Source organism: Bos grunniens, chromosome 11 (genome assembly GCF_055505025.1).
Source record: "Bos grunniens cultivar Pamir isolate PY7600 chromosome 11, Bosgru_T2T1.0, whole genome shotgun sequence".
In the NCBI taxonomy this organism is placed as follows: domain Eukaryota; kingdom Metazoa; phylum Chordata; class Mammalia; order Artiodactyla; family Bovidae; genus Bos; species Bos grunniens.
Genome location: NC_141175.1, coordinates 6582686 through 6606598, shown reverse-complemented (window position 1 = coordinate 6606598; position 23913 = coordinate 6582686). Strand labels below are relative to the sequence as shown.

The following is a 23913-nucleotide window of genomic DNA, read 5'->3' as shown; positions in this document are numbered from 1 at the left end:
TGGTTAAATGGGCTGGTTGATAAGAGTCCATAAGGGTCACACTTGTTACATTTGTCCGGAGCTCAGAGGAGGATGAGCCACCTGTTGGGATGGTTGGGAGGGTGGGGTCCTAGAGGGCTTCTCGGAGGAGGAGACGTTTGGGTGAACTGCAGATTGAGCAGGGTCTTGGCAGGTGGTCAGAGGAGCTGAGGCGCAAGAGACAGGCACAGGGTGGGTCCAAACACTATGAGGTGGTGGGGGGGGGGCGGTCTCTGCCGCCATTGAAGGGTCCCCAGGAGGCAGCATCTGAGATTTTTCCTCAACTCTGATGAAGTTGCTGCGGAAACCAATTACAGGCAGAACTGTGTTGGTTGTGCTCCACCAGCCTTCCCAGGCCTCCTGAGCAGGCGGTGCCGGGAGGAGGGGTGGCAGGCGATGGCAGAGGCGGATTCTTGTCTCTAAAGAACAAAGAACTTAGACGTGGAACAAACGCAGCCCTTCAAAGCAGGCCCCTGGGGATGCTCTGCCGGCTTTCCCAGGAGGCAGCTGCTCCTCCAGTCCTTTCTGGACACCTCTGGGCAGCAGCTCCCAGAGCCTGGGCTTGCTAGCAAGAGCACTGTTGCTGGAATAAGGCTGAACTGAGTTCAAATCCTGGCTGTGCCTCTCATGGGTTGTGTGACCTCAGACAAGTCACAGGACCCTTTCTGAGCCTTAGTTCCCCTCTCTGTAAAAAAAAAAAAAAAGAAGGTTCCAACAGGGACTTCCCTGGGGGTCCAGTGGCTAAGACCCCGAGCTCCCCATGCAGGGGCCTGGGTTTGATCCCTGGTTAGGGAACTAGACCCCTCACGGCACGACTCAAGATCCCGCAGGCCACAACTAAGGCCTGGGCAGACAAGTAAATAAATATACATGTTTTCAAAGGCCCCATCAGCAGCCCCTTTGTCAGCCTCGCAGGGTCACAGTGAAGATGCCATGCAGGAAAAGGTAGGTGTGAGCCCGGTGGGGTCGGGGAGAGGCACGGTATGTCTAACCTCCCTCTTCTTCAGAACCAGCCACCAAAACCCAGAAGGAAGTGGGCCCACTCCTTGTCTGTGACTGCAAATGGTACCCCTGGGCCTGGCGCCCCGCCATGTTTCCCAGGCTTGGCAGGCGGTGGCTGTCGGCTCCAGGCAAACAGCGCTCAGAGCTGCCATTTATCAGATGCTGAGGCGCCGGGCTGAGCTCCACGTGTACCCCCCCACCTCGTCTACGTTCAAAGTTTGAAAAATCCTAAACGCTCCCAGCGGATCACTCATGGACCAGAGGGGTGCCGTCAAGCAGTGGACGTGGTCATTACTAGCGTGCGCTTGGAGGACTCCCCCAGAACACTGGGGAGCTGGGCGACAGCCACTGACGTCACGGCAGGTCTCCTCCTGCCTCCGCAGCCCCTGGGACACAGGGAGGAGACCGCACCCTGGCGGACCCCCAGGTCCTGCTAGGCAGCGCCCCTAGTGTGTCCCACAGCAACACCCCCCCATCACCTGCATCCTGGCATCCTGGCTGAGGCTGGGAGCTTTCATCTCTCCTGAGCCTGATCCCCTGCTGGGCTGGGCTCTGTTCAGGGGTTCAGCTCCTTTGATGTCTTCCCAGTAAGAGAAGGATTTTCCTCAGCCTGGGGAGCACAGGTAGGGAGGGAATGGACACGGTAGGAGGGGAGGTTTGCTCTCGCAGTGGAGCCAATTAGAGGCCCGTCTGAGCCAGCTGACCCTGCACGGCAGTAAAAATGCCTGGCAAAGAACGCAGGCTCGGGCACTCGGCTGGTGGGGCCGGGGGAAAGCTGGCGGCACCGTGGATCTGAGCGGGGGGCGCAGAGCAGAGTCAGTCCTGTTGCAGGTCCCCGCGGTAGGAGACGCTGAACTGGACCTGATTTCTTGACCTCGACTGGTGATTATGCAAAGATGAGGGCTTGGCAATCACGCCGGCTGGCAGCTCTGCTGAAGCAACCCTGGTGGGGACAAGGCTGTGTCCCCGGGGCCGAAGGGCAGGACAGTGGGGGATCCAGCCTGCAGACGCTGGCTGGACCCTCCCTCCAACCACAAAACCCGAACCAGGCCCTGGGCCTGGTCACCCTGTTCCCCAGCCCTGAAAGGTGGCCACGTAAAACACAAGGGCCACCCCACTGGCCAGATGAGGAAGGGGACGCCCCAGAGGGAATGTGACCTTTCCAGTCTCTCAGGGCCCCGGGGATGAGCTGGAAACGGCTGCTTCATCCCACGAATCGCCCTTCCAAATGAGGAAATTTGGCTTCTGTTTTTAACACATCTTCCTCCTCTTTAAAAACACCGCTTGGGATTCCCCCAGTGGTACAGCAGTGACGACTCTGCCTTCCAATGTAGGGGGCGTGGGTTCGATCCCTGGTCAGGCAACTAAGATCCCACGTGCTGTGGGGTGCAGCCAAAATGGTAAAAAATAATGAAAGACACTTTGACTATAAGATCCTACAGGGTAGAGCCAGTTCTTCTGTTCTCAGGGAATCCCTAGGCTCAGCAAGGACCCTTGGTGCCCCTCCCTCTTCCTCTGCCCCTGCCCCACAAGTGAGCAGCCTGTGGGGGATTCTGATGGCCCCCCCACCATGAAGAGCACTACTTTATTCCCATTTAACAGATGAGAAAAGTGAGGTTCCAAGAGGGGAAGTTATGCTGCCAGAAGATGCCAATGGTTACCCATCCGGCAAGTATTTAGGAGCACAGATGGTATGGAAGCACCATGTGGACGCCTGAGCTACAGGGGCCACCAGGTGACCAGCTGCCCCTGCAGAGCTCTAGCCTGGTGGGGACACAGACGGACAACCCGTGACAGGTGCAGAAAGGGAGCATGAGTGGGGGACCCGGGAGGACTCTCAAATGACCCAGCGACCAAGCTGGGCCCCTTGCCCAGGGTTACAGGTGAGCAGGGGCAGACTGTGCATCCTGCCTTCCTCCTCCTTTTGCGGGGCGGGTGTCGGTGGGGTGCACGGGGCAGGGTCAGCAGTGGCCTGGCTGATCAGCTTGACCCCGTGTGGCCTGGGTCACTGGTCAATGATGAGTGTGTAGAGGGGCTGGGGCTCCTCCAGGGCCAGTGAGCAGAGAGGCCACCTTGAGGCCTGTGTCCCCCTGTCCCTCGACCTCATTCCCACATGGCGACTCCCACGCCCTTTGCAAGGGTTCAAGGCCCCTGCAACCCCAGCTCCAAAGCTGCTCGCACACTCTCCACCTTGGCTCCACATCTCTGGGTCACTCCCTCCCAAGAGCCCACCGTGCCCCCAGGGAGAAAGCCAGACTCCTATAGCATCTGCAAAACCATGCTAACCAGGCCGTGCCTGCTTCCCAACCCGTGCCCGGCCCCCCGAGGGCTACGCCAGCAGAACGGAGCCACCATGGTCCCAGAACAAGCCCTGCCCCACTCCGTGCCACCTCCGCACGTGTTCCCTTTGCCTGGACATTGTTCTCACCTCATCTCCCTGTGCCCCAACCTCCCAGTCCAGGAGCCTCTCTGGCCGCCCCAGGCAGGGTAAGGGGGCTCTCCTCTGGGGTCTCCCTGGACCCCTAGCCCTGCAGCCTCCATACAGGTTGGCTGACTTGTCTAGCTCCCTGCAAGGCTGGCACCTTGCTGCGGAATCCTCTGGCCCGTGGTTGGCACCCCATAGTTGAGCCATAAAGTGACAAGTGACACCGTTGACAGTTGGTTCCACGAACTTGCATGAGGCTGGGCTGCTTATTTGCCAGGTGCGTGCATGCTGAGTCACTTCAGTTGTGCCTGACTCTTTGCGACACTGTGGACTGTGGCCAGCCAGGCTCCTCTGTCTGTGGGATTCTCCAGGCAGAAATGTTGGAGTGGGTTGCCATGCCCTCCTCCAGGGGATCTTCCCGACCCAGGAATTGATGAACCTGCATCTCTTATGTCTCCTACATTGGCAGGCAGATTCTTTACCACTAGCACCACCTGGATGACCTTGAACAAACCTCTTGCCCTCTCTGAGGCTGCCCTGTGGGTCTCCAGGGGTTGGAGGAGGGCTGGAAAAGTGCCAGCAGGGCCACAGTATATAAAGTGTAAAGTGCCCCTAGGCAAACAGGGATGCTGCCTGCCAACCTCTTGCAGCTCCGGCTCTCTGAGAAGCAGGTTCTGGTTGGTGTGTCTGGCCCCAGGCACCCTGTCCCCGAGTGTTGGCACTTGAGGCCCGGCAGTTTGGACATGGAGCCTAAATGAGGATGGATGGTATTCGGGTCCGGCAAAGCAGCAGCCAGCTCCCTCCCAAACAGCAATTGAGTTTCCGAGAGATTCCGTGCGGCAGAGAGGTGATCCTGACAGACGCCCAGAGGTATCCGGGAAAAGATTGCTTTTGACGGAAGCCCAAATGGATATTAACGTCTGTGGGCCTCGCTAGCCCTTCTCTGCTGAGAATGGCCTTTCTTCCAGGCTGGCTGATCCAGATGTCTGGGTGGGAGGGCTGGGCAGACCTGTGCACCTCATCGACTCCCCTCTAATCGCCCCCGAAGCCCAGGCCCAAGAAATTACTCGCCTCCCAACCCCAACCCTGATTGACTTCCCAGGAGACTGGCTTCCACTCCACCCGAGTGGAAGATGCATGGTCTGGGCCGGCATCCTGGTCTTTCATTAAGCCTGTCCTAACCCTTAACTCTGATTTCTGGGCTCTGGCTGGTGTATCAGAGCTGTTCTGCCCGCCGAGGGGGTCCCAGAGGTGGAGGCCATAACTCAGATGCTCTGAGATAGGAAAACAAAAGTGCTTTTAGGCTCAGATGTGAGTCCAGTGCATTTAAATGCTCCTCTCTCCGGAGCTTGTAGGGATATTTAGAAGAATGTTTGTCTTGGGGTCCTCGGGGGGCTCTCAGCGGCTCTCACACCAGCTCCTGATGGCAGCTCTGCCCTCCGAGAGCATCCGCTTGGGCCCTGCCCACCTGCCTCACTCGGGCCTCCCCGTCTCGCCTCCTGCTCCATTTGGCCAACCCCCCTGCCCTCACCCTTGTATGCCAGCATGCACCCCCAGGCGTTTTAGTTTTGTGGCTACATTCCCCCTGCAAAGCCAGAGTTGAGGACTTGCGGCGCAGACCAGGGGAGACCTGTGTGTCGACCCTGCTGTAGAAGGGGCTTCTCCGCTGTCCAATCAGGAGACCTCCAGGTCTTCAAACCAGGGCCTCTGCCCCGCCACGCCACCTCCTCCTTCTCTTGGCCCCGGGGAGGTCTCGGGCCACCTGTGGCTCTCACCCTTCCCTTTCCATTGCTCCCAATTCCCATCAGGGCAGGAATCAGGAGGTGCAAGGAGATGGCGACAGCCCTTCGCCAGGAGACCCTGGTGGCGGGGGGGGGGCTCTCTGCTCACAGCAGCTGTGCTGCTCCTTGTGTCTCCTGCACACGCACCGTCTACTGAGTAACTGAAAACCTCCGCCCTCACATTAGCAGCCGTTAGTTCCAGGACCCAATCTCAGCAACCCCCACCCCTCCAGAACCACTGTCCAGGGTGGGGGCGGGGGCTGCAGGCTCAGGGAGTGGAAGGCGGCTCCACTCAGACATGGGGATCTGACACCTGCTCCCAAGTGGCCCCCACGTGTCAGCACATGCCCGCCACTTGCCCTGTGGAGGCTTTGGTGAGATTACGGGCAGGTTTGTGATGGCTGGTGAGCCTCTGGGCAGGGCCAGGCAGAGCACCCCGGCTCACGTGCACAGCCTCCTGGATCACCCCAGCATCTGCCCCGACCATCTGCAGGGCCCAGAGGAGGCGGGGCCTGGCCCAGCCGGCCGCACACTCGGGGAGACTCACTGTCCAGCCGCCTCCATCTGTGCGCATGTCGCAGTAGACCTGGAAGCCGGCGGGGTCGTGTGTGGGGAAGACGGAGTAAACGCCGTCCTCCTGCTGTCCGCTCAGGAGGACGTCCAGACAGTCACGTGGCCGAGAGCCTGAGACAGGGAAGACCGTCAGGGCACTGGGCCCCGCACCCACGTTCCTCCCCTCTCTCCTGTGTCCCTGGGTCTCTGACTTGTCTGTCCAGCAGTGTCAGGTGGGCTCCAGAGCACTGGCCTTGGGGGCAGACTGTGGCTCTGCCTCTCCCTTGGTGGATGTGGTGAGTGAGCACCCTCTCTGAGCCTCAATTTCCTCATCTGGAAAATGGGTGCAGTGAGCTCCACCTCATCGGGCAGGGAGAGGGGTCAACAGGAGGGTATAGGTAAGGTGCTCAGGGCTGCCCGGCAGCAGGAAGTCCTCGGCACACAGAAGCAGTGTAGCCTTGTCAGTGGGGCAGGTGGGGGACGTTGTGGGAATGAACCTGGGCACCCAGGTCATGCAAGGAAGGCAGTCCCCACCTCACTCACCGTTGGCGCAGCCGCGGGGCCGCGATCCCCTGGCAGGTGCCCTCTGAAGGTCAGCCTTGACGTGGGGTCGGGCCAGCCCCCGGTCCCTCTGCAGGGCGTCCAGGACATCGCTGACCGAATTCACCAGGTGAGCCATGTGGCCTTGGCTCTCAGAGAGAAGCTGTGGGGCACAGAGGTGGGTGGAGCTCTGGGTGGGTGGAGTTCCGGGTGGGTGGAATTCCGGGTGGGTGGGGCACTGGGTGGGTGGAGCTCCTGGTGGGTGGAGCATTGGGTGGGTGGAGCTCCTGGTGGGTGGAGCATTGGGTGGGTGGAGCTCCTGGTGGGTGGAGCACTGGGTGGGTGGAACTCCTGATGGGTGGATCGCTGGATGAGTGGAGCTCCTGGCGGGTGGGGCCCCAGGTGGGTGGAGCTCCTGGTGGGTGGGGCTCCGGGTGGGAGGGGTTCCTGGTGGGTGGGGCCCCAGGTGGGTGGAGCTCCTGGTGGGTGGGGCTCCGGGTGGGTGGGGCTCCTGGTGGTGGGGCCCCAGGTGGGTGGAGCTCCTGGTGGGTGGGGCACTGGGTGGGTGGAGCTCCTAGTGAGTGGAGCACTCGGTGGGTGGGTCGCTGGATGGGTGGAGCTTCGGGTGGATGGGGCTCCGGGTGGGTGGGGCCCAAGGTGTGGAGCTCCTGGTGGGTGGAGCACTGGGTGGGTGGAGCTCCTGGTGGATGGTTTGCTGGGTGGGTGGAGCTCCTGGTGGGTGGGGCTCTGGGTGGTGGGGCCCCAGGTGGGTGGAGCTCCTGGTGGGTGGAGCACTGGGTGGGTGGAGTTCTGGGTGGGTGGAGCTCCGGGTGGGTGGAATTCCGGGTGGGTGGGGCACTGGGTGGGTGGAGCTCCTGGTGGGTGGAGCATTGGATGGGTGGAGCTCCTGGTGGGTGGAGCACTGGGTGGGTGGAGTTCCGGGTAGGTGGGGCTCCTGGTGGGTGGGGCCCCAGGTGGGTGGAGCTCTTGGTGGATGGAGCCCTGGGTGAGTGGAGCACCCGGCAACACCTCTGGCGCACACATACTAGTCCTCAAGGTGGAGGCACTCCCCTGGTGCAAGCCCCTGATTTACTCTGGCCGCCGCCCACGGCGGTCTCAGCCCCGGTGTGCAAAGGAGGGGGCTCAGGTGGGAGGGGACACCTGTGCCGCTGCTGCCTGCAGGCCCCGTCCTTCATCCATTTCTGTGCCTTCAGCCCAGCTGAGCTGACTAAAGGAGACCCCGCTGTTCAAATCCCAGCTCACCCACTTGCCAGTTACACCGCTGCAGGTGAGTGATTAACCCAGCCTTGAGATGGGGCTAACCTAGCCTCCCTGGCCCAGCTGTCTTGGGGATCAGTCACAGCGTGCGGCCCCCAGCAGGGACTCAGCACTCAGCACCTGGGTGCCTGCCTCAGTATGGGAATTCATGAGGCACCTTCCAGATTACAAAACACCTTCACTCAACATCTCTTCTTATTGCCCAGCAAGGCTACAAAGCAGGGGTGCTGGGTCTGCACTCCACAGGTGGGACCCTGGAGGCCTGCACCACCCCATGAGAACCCGGCTTTGACTTTCCAGGGCTCTCTGATGTCCACCCCTTCACCTGACCCCATAGCAGTGCCAGGTAGAAGGGCTTGAGGTGTCATCCCTTATTACAGATGGGGAAACTGAGGCCCAGAAGGGGAGGTCCCTGTGGGGGACACACTCAGGCCATGACCCGCGGGCTGACTGGCAGGAAAGGAACCCAGGGCTGTGCCATCGTGCAGGGAGCCTAAGGTGGGGGCAGGCCGGGCGGTGATTTGGACCCAGGCTCTGGTGTTGATTCTGAGTTTTGGCTCAGGACCCTCCTCCAATCACTTTCAAATAACCCTGGAAGGGTAACCAAACCCCTTTCACATTAATCTCCTCCCCACGAACCACCGCAGTGGGCCCTGTTTTCTGGGGAGGGGGGAAGGTTCACGACAGCATGTGTTCAGTCTTCCTTCTCGATTTGTACCATCCCCACTGTGATTGCGGTCCAGAGGTTTGGGGCTCAGTTAGTGCAGCTCTGTTCCACCTGGGGTCTCTCGGTTGTGCCTTCTGTGGTCTGTCACCTCCCCACCCCAGGGCTCCAGGGGGAGGGAGGCAGGGTCACGGGCAGACTGCAGCCAGCCAGTGAGCATGCAGCTTGCTGGGTCTTTACACACCGAATCTGTCACTGGCCAGATAATAGCTCGTTCGAGGAAGGGAAATAGAAATATACAGTGCCAGCAGTTCACAAAATATGATTCTCGGCTTGTCCGGGAGCAGGGGCCCGACAATGCTTTTAGTTTCCTTGTCAGTTTCCCCTCTGCTGAGCAGGTGATTCAGTGGGGGCTCAGGCCCGGGGAACAGGCACCCAGATGGGTGGAGAGAGCATTGAGGCGGGGTGGCAGCTTTCTCCTGGGGTTTTATTGCAGTGTCCTGGAGACAAGCCCCATTGGAGGAGCCCTGCGGTGGGATGCAGGCAGCCCCAGGGAGCAGGGGTAGGGGGCGGCCCTGCAGGATGTAAGCAGGAAAGATCACCGAGCCCATCGGTTCAGTCAAATCTGTACTGCCCATCCTTCTGTGACGAGGCAGACACACTCGAGAAACTCAGGCACGGCCAGCTCTTGCTAACGGGCAAGGAAGACCTCAGTTTAAACCAGCAAATGATTAAAGTTGAAAATGTACATAAAAACATGCCCCGAATTAATGGGGAAAGTCAGTCCCTGCTCGCTGAGCCGCACAGCTGCATTCAAGAGGACTTGGCGACTTTCAGAGGCAGTGAAATCGGAGCTGCTGCTTCCAGCACTTCTCAGTTGTTGGAGCTTAAACAAGTCGCTTTGCCACACTGAGCCTCAGTCTGCCGCTCCGCAGAATGGGGATAACGATTCCCTCCACTTCCTGGGCTTCCCCTGTAGTAAAGTAAAGAATCTCCTGCAATGTGGGAGACCTGGATTCGATCCCTGGGTTGGGAAGATCCCCTGAAGAAGGGAAAGGCTACCCACTCCAGTATTTTGCCCTGGAGAATTCCATGGACTGTATAGTCCATGGGGTTGAAAGAGTCAGACTTTCACTTTCACTTCACCACCTCCTAGGGCTATTGTACTACAAAGTGCTGATTACACACAGTGTGGACCAAAAAAAAGATTTTCAGTGGTGGCTCCCCATAGGCTGAAACTTCAGTTTACAAAGTTTCTACCATCATAATAAAAGAAGTGGGAATGTGTAGACAACATCTCTCACATGCCACACGCCCACCAGGCCCAATACAGCTATGAGTGACAGCATCCTACTGGGCATGGACCGTGCTAGCCCCATGTTACTGGTGAGGAGGGCAGTGCCCTGCCCAGAGAGGGCACTGGAGGTGCTCAGGGACGCACAGCTGGTCCTCGGTGAAGCCTTGACTCTACTGACTCAAACCGTGAGGGCAGGAACACTCAGCTCTGCCGCTCCTGGGCCAATGGGTCTTAGACACCTGTGCATCAGTGCACAGGAGTCACCCAGGTGCTTGTCGACCTGCTGGGACCCGGGGGTTTGGGGGTGAGGTTCAGGGACACGCCTTTTAATGAGCAGCTCTGGTCACTCCAACAGGGAGTGCCGTGGGCATTCCTCTGAGAAGCCCAGGTCTCGGGCTGACAGCGGAGGGTCTGGGAAGCTCGTAGAAGGGGAACTAGGAGCTATGGCAACACAGCTCTGCAAGACACATGGTCTCTGAAATCACCTTGAGTCTGTGGGAAATGAGTCAAATTAAACATTCTTGTGAGAAGTGAATATATCAGGTGAGCTGAGGCAGTGCTGGGCCCCAGAAGAGCCATTAGTCTTCCGGGGACGGCTTTAGGCCTCCATGCAGGTGAGCGGGTGGGAGGCCCAGGGCTCCCACCCAGTCCCCCGCCCCTGCCCTGAAGGTGAGCATTTGCGGGCAGGCCAGGCTGTCCAGGGCTGAGCCACGGGGAGAGCAGAGTGAGGCGCCCACATGCCCCAGAAAGTCTGGAGGTCTCCCCGAGTCCTGAGGATGAGGGGCAGGGCCGCTGCAGATGGAGGGGCAGCAGGAGGGCAGCTGAACATCCCCCCAGGATGGGGAGGCCGCTTCCCCATCAGTCACCTAGACAGGATGACGAGGACTGTAATTTCTCCAGCTGCAGCCTTCGGGGGAGGGAAAAGGCCCGTCACTCTTGAGCTGGTGAGTGACCAAATGCCTGGCCATCTCACATGTCCGGAATGTGGACCCATGGCAGGGGTGGGGCTCGCCTCCCAGTCCCTAAGGACCTAAGTCATGGGGGTGGGGGATGGGCAGCAGCAGGGTAAAGGCTGGAGGCTGGGCAATGCTCCAGAGGCCAGATGCCAGGCCTGACCTGGCCGCTGTGCACAAGCATGTGGTGAGTCGCTTCAGTCGTGTCTGACTCTTTGTGATGCTATGGGCTATAGCCTGCCAGGCTCCTCTGTCTAGGGGATTCTCCAGGCAAGAATACTGGCATGAGTTGCCATGCCCTCCTCCAGAGGATCGTCCCGACCCAGGGATCAAACCTGTGTCTCTTATATCTCCTGCATCGGCAGGCGGGTTCTTTACCACTAGCGCCACCTGGGGAGACCTGGCCACTGTACCCCGGACAAATCACTGCTCCGCTCAGGCCCTTAGTTTTCTCTTCTGGAAAACAGCAGAGGGCCAGTGAGCTGATCCTGAACCCTGATTCTATGAGGGGGAAGATTCTTGCTGGTGCTGCAAGCATGGTCAGTGTTAGAAACCCTTCACCCAGATCCACCTGGTGCTTGCTGGGACCTACCTGGCTGGGCTCTGGTGGGGGCTGGAGTGGGGCGGAGGTGTTGGGGACACACTAAGGGTCTGGTTGAGCTCTTCAGTTGGTCCCCCCTTCCCTGGAAGGCTGTGGGCATCAAATGGCAGTGGATGGGGTGACCTGGCGGAGGGGGTACGGCTCTCTCTGGCCACATGGCACAGCCGAGGGTGTGGGGGCTTGCCACTGGGCACCACATGACCGTGAACTTCTATTAGCCTGATGACCTTGAACTTCTATTAGCCTGATGGAGGCCACATCCTGCCTCTCCTGTGTCCACTGGCACGGGAGCACCTGGGAAGCCCCTCCAGGCCTGGATTTGACTCGATGGATGGATTTGACTGATGGAAGGACCACTGCATGCCATGGAGATTACACTAACACCCAGGTCACCAGGATGGCCGCACAAGCTGTGTGACCTTGGGTGAGACTCTCACCTCTCTGAGCCTCATCTGCTTGTCCACAGACAGGAATCACAACAGCCCCTGGCCCTGGGACGGAGTGATGCTGAGGGCACCAGGCACTCAGCAGGGCCAGCAGGTGGTGGCAGCCACCCCACCCACCCCTGCCCAGACCCCGAGGGAGGCACAGACCCCGAGGGAGGCACAGACCCCACCTTACCTGGATGAGGCGGCCCTGCTCGCTCTGCAGGGCGCTGAGCCCCTGGCCCAGGGCACCGTGCCCCTTCCGCAGCCCAGAACACTCGGCCTGTAGCTCCGAGGCCCGGGCGAGCAGCCGAGGGAGCTGGTCTGCCAGCGTGTCCAGCAGCTCCTGCTCCTGCTCACCCGGCAGCCGCGGCTCGGCCTGGCGCTGGCTCAGTGCCTGCAGCACGGAGGCCTGGGCGCCCTCCAGGCGGGCGAAGCCATCGGCGAGGTCAGGGCACCGCGGGTCAATGAGGATGCTGAGGTGCGAGCTGTCGGCCCTGTCCACGGTGACCAGCGCGCTGTTGGCCCCAGCCGGCCCGGTGCTGACGACGGGCGGGGGCGCCGTGCCGGGCACGCGGGCGTGGTTCAGGAGCAGCACAGCACCGGTGACCGCCACAGCCAGCAGCACGGCGAGGGACAGCAGCACGGTACACAGCACGCAGCTGCAGCTCGGCCGCTGCGGGCCAGCCCGGGCGCATGGACGCAGAGACGGACAGGGACAGACGGGAGAGAGAAGGAACAGCGTCAGGGGCAGACCCGGGCCTCCGGCTCCAACCCTCGGACGGGGCCCTCTGCCCTTTGTGAAGCCTGGACGAGCCTCCTTCTGGGGCATGAGAGAGGGGAGTCTTGGAAAAACAGCCCCAGAAGGGAGACAGAGAAACCAAAGACGGCGAGCTCGAGACAGCAAGAGAGGCAGGGAGACAGAGATGGGGATGGCGACAAGAGGAACCAGGGCAGAGAGCCAGGAGATAGAGGGACAGTCCCTTCTCCCTCGCTGCCCCTGCCCCAGGTGGGCACATCGCCCCACATGGAGCCCTCCCAGGTCTAGTAAGGGCGAGCGGGAGGTGGACTCCCACTCTGCAGCCAGACAGGCCAGGCTCAGGTCCCCAAGCTGTCATTTTCTGCAGGGTGACCTTGAGTGAAGGTCTTTGCCTCCCTGAGCCTCGGTGTCCTCATCTGTGAAATGGGGGCAATGATGACTCGCCTACCCCATAGTCAGGCGCCCGATGCCGTGCACACTCGGGAAGGGGGAGCTGCGATGGTGACACAGCGATGCTGCAAATCATCGCGCTGTCTCAGCGGAATGGATGCCTTGGGGTCATGGGCTGCTGTCACTGACGGTCTTTTCAACCCAGAGCACCCACACCCCGCGTCCTGAAGCCACTGCAGGCCCACGAGGCTGCCATGAGTCCCCAGGCCGGGGATGGCCTCCCGAGCACCTCCCCACCCCCTTTCCTCTCCTGCCTGCCCTTCCTTCCTCCCCCTCTTTCACAAAGCACCCCCGCCACCCCCTGGACCCAGTACAGCTTGTAATTAAAGGAGGCACCGTGATGGAGCACAAATCCAGACTCACTGGCCCGCATCACTCACGGCCCAAGGGAAGCCTGCAGAGCAATCACAGCCTTTGACACACGGGGACACTGAGGCCCAGAGAAGGCCAGGGGCTTGCCCACGGTCACCCTGCAGATGAGAAGCTGGGCTTGGACTGGACCCCCCACCTCCCGCCTCTTCCCGGGGCCAGGAATGTCCAAGCGCTGAATTTGCCCCACATTTTCAACTTTCTGAATCCAAGAGGCATCTTTAAATGAGTTAGTATATTAAAGCACTTGGAGCCATGCCTGGCATACTGTGTTTGCGCAATAAATATTAGCGGCTTTTATTATCTCGTGATCAATGTGCACAGAGCATCTGGAGGTGTCGGGTTTTTTATTTTCCACCCAAAGTGCTATTTCTGTGTCACTGATGCTAGAATGTCCCTTCCCCCCCTTTTTTTTATCTCCATATCTCAACATCTCTGACATATGGGAGGATCTTACAATTGTGATTGACAACTTTCTTTCTTGGTGATACATAAAGTAGCCTCTAGGGACGTCCCTGGTGGTCCAGTGGTTAAGACTCCATGCTTCCACTGCAGGGGGTGCAAGTTTGATCTCTGGTCAGAGAACTAAGATCCCATGTGCAGCAGGATGCAGCCAAATTAAAAAAAACAGCCTCTTATATACAGTGTTTTTCTATGAGAAAATATGGTAGAGCAAATAGCTACTTTTCCCTAAATTCAAATTCTACAAGTAACTCCTGAATCTCCCATTTGGCACCAGAGGAGGAAGGGGTCAGGGGTCTGTGTTGTTGGAGAGACAAGGGAGAGGGTTCCTTAGCCTGTCCCTGCAGTGATGGGACTCAACATTCTACCCCACCTCTCCCCACACCTGCCCAGACATGCTGGGACTCCACACAGTGGGACAATTTATTCCAGCCAGACCTGAACACGTCAGCTTCCCTCCGTCAGCTCTACACAGGCTGCTCCCTCGGGCCGAGGCATCAGCCTCCCCTGCTTCTCTTCCACAGCTAAACTCTCTTTTTTCAGGGCTCAGCTAGATGTCACTTCCTCCAGGAAGCCTTCCTAGACTGTTTCCTCAGCCCTCCTCCCAGTTTGGGTGAGGCTCCTCCTCAGTGTTTCCACAGCTCTTGCTCCCAGCTGAAAAACACAGTCATCACCTTTGACTGCATTCATTCACTCAAACATCCATTCAGTATTACCAGGTGTTCCCCCTGAGCCAGCGTCCAAGCCAGTCCCTGAGGGGTAGCAGTGGACAGTCATGCCAGCCTTGCCCGTAGGGACCTCGTGTCCCATGGACTATGACTCTTACCCTCTTTGGGGGCATGGGTCCCCTTGGAGATGATGAAAGCTGTGGATACAAGAAAGCTAGAATTCTGGGGCCTGCAGAGCCCAGATCTAGGAAACCTGCTCTAAACCGTGAGCCCCCCCACTCCCCCAAAAGGCATAGAGCGGCTGGTTGTTGGATGGATGGAGGGCAGGACAGACGGGCTAGGTCATTTCTCCATGACCTTGTTGGCGTGGGAGGAGGTGAAGGCCCTGGGACCCATGGTGCGTGGCAGGGCAGAGGATCATGACCTCCATGCTGAGCCCTGTGCCCACCCAGGATGGCCTGGCACAGAATGAAGTTTGCCTCCAGGCTGCCCCAACCCTGCCACGAGTCGGCAGGATCCACAGGGGCGGGCATTGCATCATCACCACTATTACTTGAGTTTATGCTGTGTTCCCACCAGTGAAACCTCCAAACATCCCCTTGTTGAGGTTGGTTACATTTTGCAGATGGGAAAACTGAGGCTCAAAGAGTGAAGAGCCTTGCCCAAGGTCACAGGAGCATGTGAACCCAGGCCTGGGTGACTGGGTTCAAACCCATCGCCCGTTTGTGCGGCTGTTGCTGAGCCATCTGACCACAGTCCTGCCTTGTGGGAAGCCTGGCCCGGGTTTGAAACAAAGCCCTGTGTCAGCCAGTGAGTCCCTGTCAGTCCCCTCCCGGACTCCATCGAGAGACACCTTGCCCCGAGCAGCTCTGAGCGCCGTCCTCCACAGGAGAGCGTTAAGGTCCCCAGCTGGGGAGGCAGAGCAGCCAGCCACGTCCCCCATGTGCATCCCCAGGTCCTCTTGGGCATCTGCTTCCACCCAGGCCCTTGGTCCCTGGCGGGAAGGCCAAGGGTGCAGAGGGGGCGTGCTGCAGAAGGCTGCAGGGGGTCCCCTGAGGGGTAGGGGGATGCCGGAGCCTGGAGATGAAACCGGCCACTCAGCAGAGGAGAACCAGTCTTCAGAGATCACCTTAAACGTGAAGTGCTGTTCGCTTTTATAGGCTGCAGTTTACGTGCCTTGCAAAGAAATCTATCCGAGACCATAAGGGGGGCTTCGGGTGCGCGCTGCCCGGCGGAGCGTGTGGGGGGCTGGCGTTTAACTCATCAGCCCTTGGCCGGGGCAGAGCGGTGCATGCCTGGGGTCCCCACCTCCCGGGGCAAGGAGCCTGTAGTTTGGGAAGGCATCCCAGGAGGGGGGTGGGGGGCATTCGAGGAACCCCAGGGTCTGAGACCTGCTGCTAGTGCTAAACGCCTGTGCAAGCTTCCGGCTGGGGGGATGTGGCTTCGTCCCCTGCATCAGCCCTAGTGCTGGCCCGTGGTCCAAGGCGGCCCAGGACGCCCCAGCCAGGGTAGGACATGGTGGGCTCACGCCAGGGGAGGCAGGAGGAGAAAGCCCCAGAGCTGCCTCATTAGAGGGGTGGTATGTGTCCCGACTGCCTCCTCTGAGTCCCCAGCCTCCAGGGATGGCCACGGGGTCTGGCTGAGACTAAGAGAAGGAAGGGCTCACGGCTACAGTGCTCTGCCTGCACTGCACCTCACTTCTTGTTTTTTTTTAAGGCCATACTGTGCAGCATGTGAGATCTTAGTTCCCCAACCAGGGATTGAAACTGTGCCCCCTGCACTGGGAGTGTGCAGGGGGCCACCACCAGGCCACCAGGGAAGTCCCTTTCCCTATTTTTTTAAGGGAGCTGGGTTGTGGTCCCGTGAGTAGGCTGAGACTACACTTCTTGTAGCAAAGTGGGAAGAAGAAAACCTCCCCGAGGGGGAGGCCAGGCAAGGTGAGATCCAGGTGCAGGCCGCTCCCAGCCCCCCATCTCCTAGGAGCACCCCAGCCCCAGAAACCCACTGTGTGGGTCTATGTTGAGAAAGCCAATGTGCGGCAGTGTGGTCTGAGCCTGGCAGAGACTCAGAGTTGCACCTGGGCTCGTGGATCGTCGCGAGCAGGGCAGCCCAGCCCCTGCCCAGCCCAAAGGCCCTGGGGGAGTCTTCCTCCTCTCTCCCCAGGAACACACATCTGCTGCCCCAGCCAGGCAAACAGCGCCTGACCTGGGCTGGGCTCTGATGCTCTGGCCCTGGCAGAAGGAGGGTCCCAGAGACCCCTTAAAAAGAGGAGGTGGTTGTTCTGCTTAAAATTCTGGGTGGGGTCCCAAAGATTTAGGAAGAGGGCCTGCTGGCTCACTCTATGAGTCCTGGGGGAAGAGCTCCCTGTCTTGCCAGGGGCCTCTGAACATGACCCACGTTGAAGGCCATCTGAAGCCTCAGGCCACCAGGAAGTCCCCAGGAGACTGGCCGGAGGTGTTCTAGGGACAAAGAGGAGGGTCTGGGAACTGCCTGCGTCCACCCCTCCCGAAGGAGCTGAGCCGCCAGCCTTGTCACTCCCCATAGAGCACTCAGCTCTGAGTCCATTTCTGATGAGGGAGGGTCTCTTGATGTATCTTGTGAGGGTCTTGCTCACCCTCCCCACCCCCCAGATCTCCAGGCCTCCAGCCCACTGACCCCTAAACCAGGCTCATTCCACTTCAAACCTGAGCCCTCCTGAGAGTTCCACCCAGGGATGGTATCAGCCTCACCAGCCCCCTCCAAAACCGGGGACCTCCCTGGGCTCCCCTCCCTCACCCCATCCCCAGCCAGCACCTGGCTGCGTACACTCTTACCTCCTCGAATCCCCAGGGCCCCTCTGTTCCTATGGCCCCCCAGCCCTGATATGGTCCAAGCCCCATCGTCTGCTTTAAAATCACCTCAACCATCTCCCCGTTAGCCTCCCCACCTCCTCCCAGCCCTACCAACCAATACCCCACCCAGAGGCCCAGGACCCTCCTGATGGCAAAAAGCCCAGGACGCTCCGGCCAGACCACTGCGGGGCTGCGGAGGCCTCAGGAGCAGGTCCCGCCCCACCCCCAGCCTCCGCTATTGCAACCTCCCCCAACCCCCACTCCTGCCCAGCTCTCTCCAGCCGCCTGCCTGCATGCTAAGTCCGACTCTTTGCGACCCTATGGACCATATCCCCCCGCCAGGCTCCTCTGTCCGTGGGATTCTCCAGGCAAGAACGCTGGAGTGGGTTGCCATGCCCTCCTCCAGGGGATCTTCCCCATCCAGGGATCGAACCCGCATCTCTTACGTCTCCTGCACTGGCAGACGGGCCCTTTACCACTAGCATCACCTGGGACGCCCCCTCTGTCATTTCCCCCAACACACGTTGGTGTCACAGATCCGACAGATGCTGTCCAGCTTAAATGCCCGAGTGGTCTCTGACCTCCCACCCCAGCCTCCGGCCTCCTCATCACTGCCGCACGCTGGTCTGGGGGTGAGTTCCATGGAGAGGGGCCCAGGAAACAGAAGGGGAAGGAAGGCCCTGTTCTCTTCAGCCTCCTTGTCGTCCAACCCGAACACAGTGACCTCCGCCCAAAGCCCAGGCAATGAGGACCGAGGCTGCATGGTTTTCTTTACAGTGCCCATCGAGGTTTGTCATAATCCCATGATGCGAGTGTGTTCCTCCCAAGAGACTCTATAGAAGTTCCCAAGGCACAGGTTTACAGCTGTCTCTCCTAGAGGAGGGAGCGACTCTATAAATAGCCACTGAGTGAATTAAATGCAGCAGGGTTTAGGTTAGACATCAAGAAGAACTTCCCAATGAGAACTGTATTCCCTGTCTGGAATATTTTTCAAAGTTTTGAAAATATCAAGAGACACTGTCTGGGACGGTTCAGAGGTTGACCTCCCTGTGGGGTGGTTTGACTCAGGGATTGCTCAGAAATGAGCCTCCCCGCCACCACCCCCCCCACCCTCCTGCAACAAGAGGAGATAGTTACAGGGTGACTTTCTGCCCCACACTAGAAGATTAGGAGAATTGTGACTATTTCTGGGTCCTTTTATCTGAGCAACTCCGAACTCCTGGCAAATATCCCACCATCACCTGCTGCCCTAAGGGTGTGAGAGCCCCTTGGTTTCACAGGGGAAGGAGTGAAGCTCTAATGAAGTTGGCACCTTGTCCAAGGTCACTTGGCAAGTGAGGAGCTGAGGCCGGACAGGCCCAGGACACAGCCGGCCTGAGGCTGTCCGCAGAAACAGCAACACTTGGATGTAGGCCCTTCAATGGCAGTGGGTACGGTGTGTGCCCTGGGGAACCACGCACTAGGTACCAGAGCCCTCTCCTTGGGAATTACATAATGTGCCCGAGCAGGAGGAGCCAAGGGCAGCCAGCCTCTCTTCCCTTAGTCTTCCCAAAAAGGCTCATCAGCCACCCAAGTTCAAGTCCTGGTTGCAACTCTCAGCCTTAGTTTCCTCATCTGTTTAATGGGTTGATCATTCCTGCTGCCAAACTCTGAGAGTGGTTTGATTCAGAAACGAGAAGTTATGCAGATGAGCACAGCTGGCACTCAGACTGTGGCTTTGGCACCTTTTCTGGAGGAAGTGCCTTGTTAGAGAACCTCAGTCAGAGTCTTCTGGAGGGAACTGGGGGGTCATATTGCTTTCCCTGGTGGGCAAAGGGGTGATCAGGACATTGACAGCCTGGCAAAGGGGTCAGGCTGCTCTGAGAACCACCTTCCTCAAGGGTGTACAGCGCTTTACAATTTGTAAAGCATACCATTATTTCACTCAGCTCTTGTTAAGTCCTTGTGAAGTGAGGAGGAAGCAGTGATTGCTGTTCCCATTTTACAGATGGTAAAGCCCAGACTCAGAGAGGGGACATAACTTACCCAGTCACAAAGCATGTCAGTGGTGGAGATGAAACTAGAAGCAATGGATGCAAGAAGGCCAGGCCCAAGGGAACCCTGGTTCCCTTTTGATGGTGGGCACAGGAAAGGGCTTGCCTCCTACCTGAAGTTTCAGACAAGCCTGGAGCTGGCAATGGGATAGCCTGTCTAACATGTTGGATCACCAAAGGGGTGGAGTGAGAAGGTGGTGTTTGATATTGGCCCAGGCCGCTGGGACCACAAGCTCTTGGCAGCCTCCGATGCCAAGGGGCAGACAGCTGAGCTCTGGCCTGGTGGCAGTTGGAATATATACCCCACGACGCAGCAGAGAGGCCAGGGCTGACCCAGGAGGCCTTAAAGCCACATTTCAAATACATCCCCCAGAAGCCACCTCCCCTTGAGACACATCAGCACTTGCTGCTCTCCCAGCTCCTTCTGGCCGGGCTTCATGCAGCTCAATTCAGCAAAAATCCCTCAACTCCCGGTCTGAGCTGCATGGAAAGACAGGAGCCTGGACCCAGGGGGAGACCCCAGGATGGGGGCCCAGAAGAAGCATATGTGCAAAGGGAGCTCCTGCTAGAGGACGGACCAAGGCTAGGGAACAAGGCAGGGAGATAAAGGCAGCTGAGTGGCACAGGCTAACTGCTGCTGGGAATCAAGGTAAAGCCCACGGGGCATCAGGCATCGGGGAGGGCTTCCTGGAGGAGGTGGCATCTGAGTAGGTTTTGAAGTATATGTAGGGTTTCCCTGAATGAAGTGTATGTGTGTGTGTGTGTGTCTGTGTCTGTGTGTGTGTGTGTTTGGGGGACGATGAGGCAGCAAACGTTTGGAAACAGGCAGTCTGGTGTCATTTGCTTGTTGGCAAATGACAAGCAGTCAGTACCTGTAAGGGGGCTCACAGGAAAGGGGAATGGACCAGGAGGTATTGGGAGAGGCATGGAGTCAGACCCGGCTTTGAAACTTTGCTCTTCCGCTAACATGCTGTGTGACTTGGGTGCATGCCTCGACTTCTCTGCACCACCATTCTCCTGCGACAAGGGCACATGCACCCCTGCCTCCCCACCCAGGCTGCTGCCGACAGCGAGGTTGTGCAGACGGTTGGGAAAGGGCTTTGCAAAGTGTGGAGGCATGTGGCTCCAGACAACGCTCACTCAGGCTGCCGCTCCCAAGAGAGTGAGGGGCCCGCCAAGGCCCGCCCCTGCCACCCCCCTCCTGCCTCTGCAAACAAGAACTGTTCCTTCCCCAATGACATCTGTCTGGGAGAAATTTGAAATTTAAAACGGGCAGCTCCATTATTTCCTCTCCTTGGCTAGCAGACCTCGGCATCTCGCCTGCCTGCCCCAGTCCCTTGGCAGCCCAGCCTGGGGCGGCCCCGGGGCTGCCCCTCCACTCGGCTTCCCATCCCTAGCCCCCTCTCCGGCCAGCCCTGGAGCTCTGTCCTCACCCCCCTTCCAGTGCACAGCCCTGGGCATCTTCCACGGCCCCCTGAAGAGGGGGCACAAAGCATGGGATGAACAGACCTGCAGCCCAAGGACCTGAGGTTCAAATCCCAGCAGAGCCACAGGCCGGGGGCAGAAGCAACTCTCTCTGAATCCTGCTTCCCTTGTCTTAGGGCTGGAGAATCACAGTATCCAGTGTTCTTACAAGAGGCAAATATTTATTGATCCTCTGCTGTATGGGGGTAGGGATAGGCTGGCTAAAGTGTGAGGATTCAGAGGAGATGAAGGGGAGGGGGTCGCATGCCAGGCGCCTGGCACGGGGTGCTGCCCAGGGTGGGATACTTAGTAAATGGTTCAGATGCCCATTGTAGAGATGAGGAAACAGAGGCTCGCGCTCAAGTGCTGGTGACACTGTAAACTCTGTGGGTCCCTTACTTTCTCTGTGCAGGCGTGCACCTGAGTCCGTTGGAGGAGCAAGGGGGCTCCTGCAGGGGTGCCGCCCCCATCGGCAGCCCGAACCCCAAGTTCAAGTGTCTCCTCTGGAGCCGAGGAGGGTGCCCGCCCCAATTCGGGCCTGTCGAGCCTCACGGGAGGTACGCCCCAAACTCCAGCCCGGGTCCCCAGCCCGCCGGCTGGAGCCGCCACCGCCTCGCCCACCGCGCGGGACCCCCGTATCCCCACGCCCCGGGCCCGCGGGTACCTGCGGCTTGTCGCGCGGCCGGTCCTCAAGTTGGGAAGCGCCGCCCATGGTCTTCCACCGGTCGTTGACCATCTTCCGGCAGGACCGCCGGCGGGGACGCTGGGCGAGGCGCGCCGCTGCGGAGCGCAAAGGCGCCGAGGTGGGCGCGGGCTCGCTCTGTTCGCCGGCTTCCCGCCTCGGTGCCCCGCACCTGGACGGCCCGGGCCAGCGGGCGGGTGTGCGAGTGTGTGTGTGTGCGTGTGTGTATGCGTGCCGGCGTGTGCGCGGGTCTCTGCGGGCGACAGCGGGAGCGGGAGCGCGAGAGCCGCCGGCCGCCCGCCGCCCGCCCGCCGCTCGCGCTGCGCGCCGTCCCCGCTCCCGGCTCCCGCGCCTCCCCTGCGCGCTCCTCCCTCCTCCCTCCCTCCTTCTCAATCTCCGTGTCTTTTTTGTCTCGGACTCTCTTTGCCTTTTATTGCTCCCCCGCTCTCCCTCTGATACACACGCACACACCGCGGACGGCAATGGGGAAACTCCACCTCCCCAAAGGCTAATTAATAGAGAAGACGCGGGCGGGCCGAGACCCCCGGGGCCAGCCCGGGAGGATAGCAAAGAGCTGCGGCCAGCCCTCCTCTCTCCGGGCCCGGAGGGGCTTGAGAACCCCGGGGGCCGCCTCCTCGCAAACTTCCTCCCGGGCCGGACCCGCGCCAACTCACCGTGCGCGGGGAGCGCGGCGCCGGGCAGGCCCCGGGGTCGCCCCCGAGGGGGCCTTCGGCCGTCTCCGGGGAGTGGCGCCGCGCTCCTCCCGGCCCCCTCAAGGTGCAGGGGCTCACCCTGAGACCCGTCGGGGTCCGGGGGGTGGGGGCCAGCCGAAGGGCGCCCCCTTCGGGTGTCCGAGATATGGGTCCTGGTCCCGGGGCAAGTGCGCCCAGGCCCGGAGTCTCCGGTCACCAGGGACTGCCCGCTCCCGACCCCGACCCGCGAGGCCGGCCCTGGGGGCTCCTCAGCCAGAGCCGGTAGGCCTGCGTCCGGTGCTCGCGGACGGACAGCCGGCCCCACGCCTTCTTCTCGCCCAGGCGGCCCGCGGTGTCGCGTGCGAGCCGCTCCGCGCTCTGCCCGCGCTCGCGGCCGATCGCCCGCATTCCCCCGGCGCGCCTAGCGCTGCCTCGGCCCCCGCCTCCTCCTCTGTCCGGGAGAGGAGGGATTTGTGCCGGGAGGGGGCTTCTTAGTCGCCCCCTCCCACCGGCAGCACTTTAAAAAGCATTTAATCCGCCCGGTGTAGCCTTCAAAGGTAATTGACAAAAGTCCTTAATCTGCGCTGTTAACGAGCTGCTATTGTGACTCCTGACCGGGAGGCGCCCACACGACCGAGGCCGCACTCCCAGCTGGCCGCCCCCTCCCCCGGGCCACCGACTGCCCCTCCCCCGCCCCTCTCTGCGGGGGCCCCCCATCTTCGGCTCCCCCAGCTTCAGAATAGACTCCCGTGTTCCCTTCCCCACGCTTCTCCCCAGAGCTGTGTTCAGGTTCCCGGGGCGCCTTGGCCCACCAGGCTGTTCCCTGGCACCGTCTTCGTCTCTCTCCCACCGGCTGCCAGTCTGTCGCCCCGTACTCGTCCCTCTCCCGGGGCCCTCACGAGTGCAGCAGACTGCCTGGGGGTGGGGGCCCCAGAAAGCTGGGGTTGGGGCGCACTCGCTGCCCCTGGAATCCGAGTGGACTGTCACTCACCCACAGAAGGTGGATTCCCAACCTGCCAGCCGCCTCCTCCTTCCAGAGCTGTCTGCCGGCCTCACCTGCAGCCCACTCCCCAGGCCCAAGGGAGGCAGTCGGGCCACCTGGGAGTTTGGGTCCCCCAGCATCGACTGGGAGTCGGGGACCTGGGTTGGAGTCTTGGTCCCTGGGCTCTTTCTCGATGTCATCTCTCACTTGAGGCCTTTCCAGTAGGTTAAATGGATTGGCAGGGGGGGCCATCAGCCTTGCGGAGAGGCATGTGGTGGCCAAGTGGCCTGGGGCAAGCAGCTGTGCCTCTGAGCCTCGGTTTCCCCACGGTTGCTAAAGGGCCAACAGCACCCTCTTCAGAGGGCTCTTGTGAAGTTCTGAGAGTGCGTTGAAACACTTGGCAGGATGAGACCTCAGACTTTCCCACTGTGACCTTGAGCAGATTCCCTGTCTTCTCCAAGCCTGAGTCTCCTCATTGAACAAGAAATCACCACCTCCCCCTTCTAAATGGGGACTTATGAGGTTTGTAGACGTGAGGCGGGAACTGCAAACCTGAGTCCGATTTGGGGAGAGGAGGTAAGCTCCAGAAGTGTTTCTGTACAGACAGAAGGTCACCCTTCTGGAGGACCCTGAGCTGAGATTCTGAGTGGAGGGGGTGCTAAGGGCCAGCAGAGTTTTGGGGGTATCTGCTCTGGATGGGCGGGGAAGACATCCTAGAGGAGGGGGTGGGGTACTGGGCTGTGAAGGTGGAGACACCTGGAATGTTGGGGGCAAGGCATTCCAGGCAGCAAAGCCGCAAAGCAAAGGCAGAGGATGGAAAATGACAGCTCCCTGGCACAGGCAGGTACCAACCAGAGGACACCAGCCAGAGGACCTGCTCCCAGGCCTGCAGAAGGGCGGTTGGACAGGTAAGCGGGGGCCACCTAGCGGCTGCTCATGGCACTGTTTGCGGTCAGCCTGCCTCACACGCTGGGCCACAGATTC

At 60.0% G+C, this 23913-nt stretch overlaps 1 protein-coding gene across 2 annotated transcripts in view; it reads right to left on the bottom strand.

The window, feature by feature from the left end:
* Window positions 1-21388, bottom strand: part of FIBCD1 (fibrinogen C domain containing 1) — a 31149-nt gene extending 9761 nt beyond the window's left edge. Inside the window, exons 1-4 of one of the 2 annotated variants that reach the window (XM_086323452.1) lie at window positions 21238-21388; window positions 11733-12212; window positions 6322-6481; window positions 5774-5910 (exon numbers count right to left, since the gene is read on the bottom strand). In XM_086323452.1, the coding sequence (XP_086179578.1) occupies window positions 5774-5910; window positions 6322-6481; window positions 11733-12212; window positions 21238-21309 (849 nt within the window). In that variant the 5' untranslated portion in view covers window positions 21310-21388. Of the gene's footprint in view, window positions 1-5773; window positions 5911-6321; window positions 6482-11732; window positions 12408-21237 lie in introns of those variants that run through there. The other variant, XM_086323451.1, reaches the window with a different exon arrangement.
* Window positions 21389-23913: the final 2525 nt, after the last annotated feature.